Here is a 2,875-nt window from a genome sequence, read left to right as displayed (position 1 = left end):
AAAAAATCCAAACTTTATCAAAATCTGCTCAAATTTTCTACATGACATAAAAACATGTATATGCATCAGAAAAAATTATAAAAATGGAAAATCCTCACCAAATGATTTTTGGCAAAAATTGGTCAACAACCCTGTACTATAGTACAGTGACTTTGGCCCAACTTTGGAGCAATTTTAAAAATTCATAAAAAATCCAATATTTATCAAAATCTGCTCAAATTTTCTACACAATATAAAAACATGTGTGTGTATCAGAGAAAATTATAAAAATAGAGAATTCTCTCCTTGTGACTTTTGCTAAAATATCCTGTCCTCTTCCCAATTTTTGAGCAACTTAACAACACAATTCATGTTATAAAATCCACAAAATATAGTACATGATTTACTATAACTTACTAAGGAGCCCGTTATAGTCCACATCATTGTCTAGTGCTACATCCCACAAGCACCTTCTCTCAGTGTGTATGTCAGTTATTGTCAGGTTCAGTTCAGTTGAGTGAGCTCTGTCATTAGGGAGGGCATTGATCAGTCTTGTAGTCACCAGATCATTTGGAGTATCATCACAACGAAGAGAGAAAGTCACATTACTAAGATCAGACAGGCAATAGCCCCTGATCTAATAATAATAATAATAATAGAAAAAAATAACAGCAATCAATAACACAATGCATCAAAAAACAAACTATTAGGTATATCTTGAGTACATGCATAATGTATAGAGTAGATTATGTACTCTGACAATGTATGTACATTATTACCTCATTATTATATTATTATTATTACATACAGTATTACATTATATCCATAATGCCAAGAGTACATTATGCACTTCTATATAATTACCTCAATCCTAATATCTAATATAAGTGCACCAGCACTGGTATACATCAGTGAAGTATTAGCAGTTCTTGTCTCAAAATGTCCTAAAAATAAAAGCACCAATATATAATATATAGGGGAGTTGTTTATCATATGAGAGGCATTATAATTTTCTTTTATCTGATTACATGCAAACATGTGTATGTGTTGTGAGTAATTATGCAAATATGCAAAAATTTCCCAAATACTATAATTATCACTATAAACTAAAGATTAGAATCAGGTAACATCACTCTTTACAAATGTCAAGGGATTGGTCCAGGGAAGTTCCCCATTATGTCATAATTATCATTATGTAAAGTCATGAAGGTGTCCATACACTATTGTTTTCATACTTTTTTCAATCAAAATTAATAATCAAAGCTACACATCAATGCAAAACCCCCTAGTTAATCTAATTTGGGTCCCTCCAACTTTTTTACTCTACTCCTTCCCAACTCTCTCTCTCTCTCTCTCTCTCTCTCTCTCTCCCTTACCTCCTAGTGACCATCTTTGTTTAAATTCAGCTCCATCTCCTACAACATTAGTTGCAACGATACTCACCAGCAGTACATCACAGAGCCTATCCTCGGAAATAGAGAATTCAATGCTGGGAGATGTGACATTATCATCAACAATACTCTCCGATGATAAGAAATGAGTGATATTTATGTAGTAGGAGTCGCAGCATGGTGGCAAGCCACGGCGATGAGTAGGGGGAGTCCATTCAAAGAGGATCATAGTGCTAGAGGTATTGTCTCCGTTAAATTGAGTGATGACATCTGGCACACCTGAGAAGAGGGAAAAACAAAGAGGAGAAAAGGAAGGAGAAAGAGAAAAAGACATACGGTAACTTAATAATGCAAAAAATCCCTCATTTGTGTTCGTGCATGCGTTAAATGATTATATACATAGTGTGTACCTTGAACCCTGAGGACAGCAACACCACTTTTCTTAAATCTAATTTTTTCAATGACATCGTTATAAAATATTCCAGTACAGAATATCGGTGCCATATCAAAGGAAGAGCTAGCCAGTACTGTCAGATTCGAGTTCTTTGCAGTTTCATTGATGTTGCTTATAGCATACCAAAGCCCCATCTTTGGCCTGCTGTTAGCCAACTGCACCATTTTTATGGTCCATGGAATCAGAGTCACATTGTCCAGAGAGCACTGAAACACTACCTCCCTGCCCAGAAACTGTGAACGATCCTCTGGGACTTGCAGGAAGTTGGGCTCTCGTAACTCTGTGCATAAGCAGAAAGAAAAAGGAAGAAAGGAAAAGAGAGGGATAGTGAGTAAGGGCTCATTCAAAATGATTAAAACTTGTTCTCACCTACTGCCAACGTTACAGACAGTACTAACCCTAACAGCACCAAAGAGACAGCATGTAACTGTATCTTCATAATTGCAAAATAATACGAAGGAGTCACACCACACAGAAAGAAAGCAGCTAAACAAACCTCGAAAATGATGAACGAGGCCAGCCACACATGAACACAACTTATGAACTTAATAAACTAGATCTAGCTCTAGACTAAATTATAAAATACCACGTAACCACACCACTTCCTCTTTCCTCTTTTAAAATTAGTACCTCTGGAATTTAACATAGTTATTTTTCCAAATATTCTCAAAGCAATGGAGGCACGAGCAGACTCTCTTATCATTTCTTCTTTTCTTCTCTTGATTGCAATACAAGCTTGTCAGTGCTGTGAGTAACAATTTTTATACTTGCATAATGTTCTCTCAGTCTCATATATTGAGGAAGGTCCACAATCAGTCAATGCTACTGTTAACAGCACTGTAGTATTCACTTGCAGTGGTACAGGCTCATACCCGATTGTGTGGAGGATCAATAACAATTTAATCAATCATCATTTGGATGACAATTACCATACGAGTGGCACTCAACTTAGAGTAAACAATGTAACTGCAGACCTGAATAATTCAATGGTTTATTGTTCTCGTGGTAATGATATTTCAGCTTTAAATACTTCAGAACCAGCTTTGATCCT

At 35.8% G+C, this 2,875-nt stretch overlaps 1 protein-coding gene across 1 annotated transcript; it reads right to left on the bottom strand.

Moving 5' to 3' along the window:
- Positions 1-396: 396 nt before the first annotated feature.
- LOC109591142 (uncharacterized) lies at positions 397-2,356 on the bottom strand (the record flags this gene model as incomplete). Its single annotated transcript, XM_020006940.1, has 5 exons — positions 2,194-2,356; positions 1,781-2,104; positions 1,356-1,649; positions 844-923; positions 397-616 (listed from the first exon to the last, which is right to left on the bottom strand). Coding segments are annotated over exons 1-5 (988 nt in total), but the record flags the coding sequence as incomplete, so codon positions are not given.
- Positions 2,357-2,875: the final 519 nt, after the last annotated feature.

The sequence above is a fragment of the Amphimedon queenslandica genome, unplaced genomic scaffold (assembly GCF_000090795.2).
Source record: "Amphimedon queenslandica unplaced genomic scaffold, v1.1 AMPQUscaffold_8858_Cont19202, whole genome shotgun sequence".
Lineage (NCBI taxonomy): Eukaryota > Metazoa > Porifera > Demospongiae > Haplosclerida > Niphatidae > Amphimedon > Amphimedon queenslandica.
The sequence above is the reverse complement of the archived record's forward strand: the minus strand, read 5'-3'. Positions and strand labels throughout refer to the sequence as shown.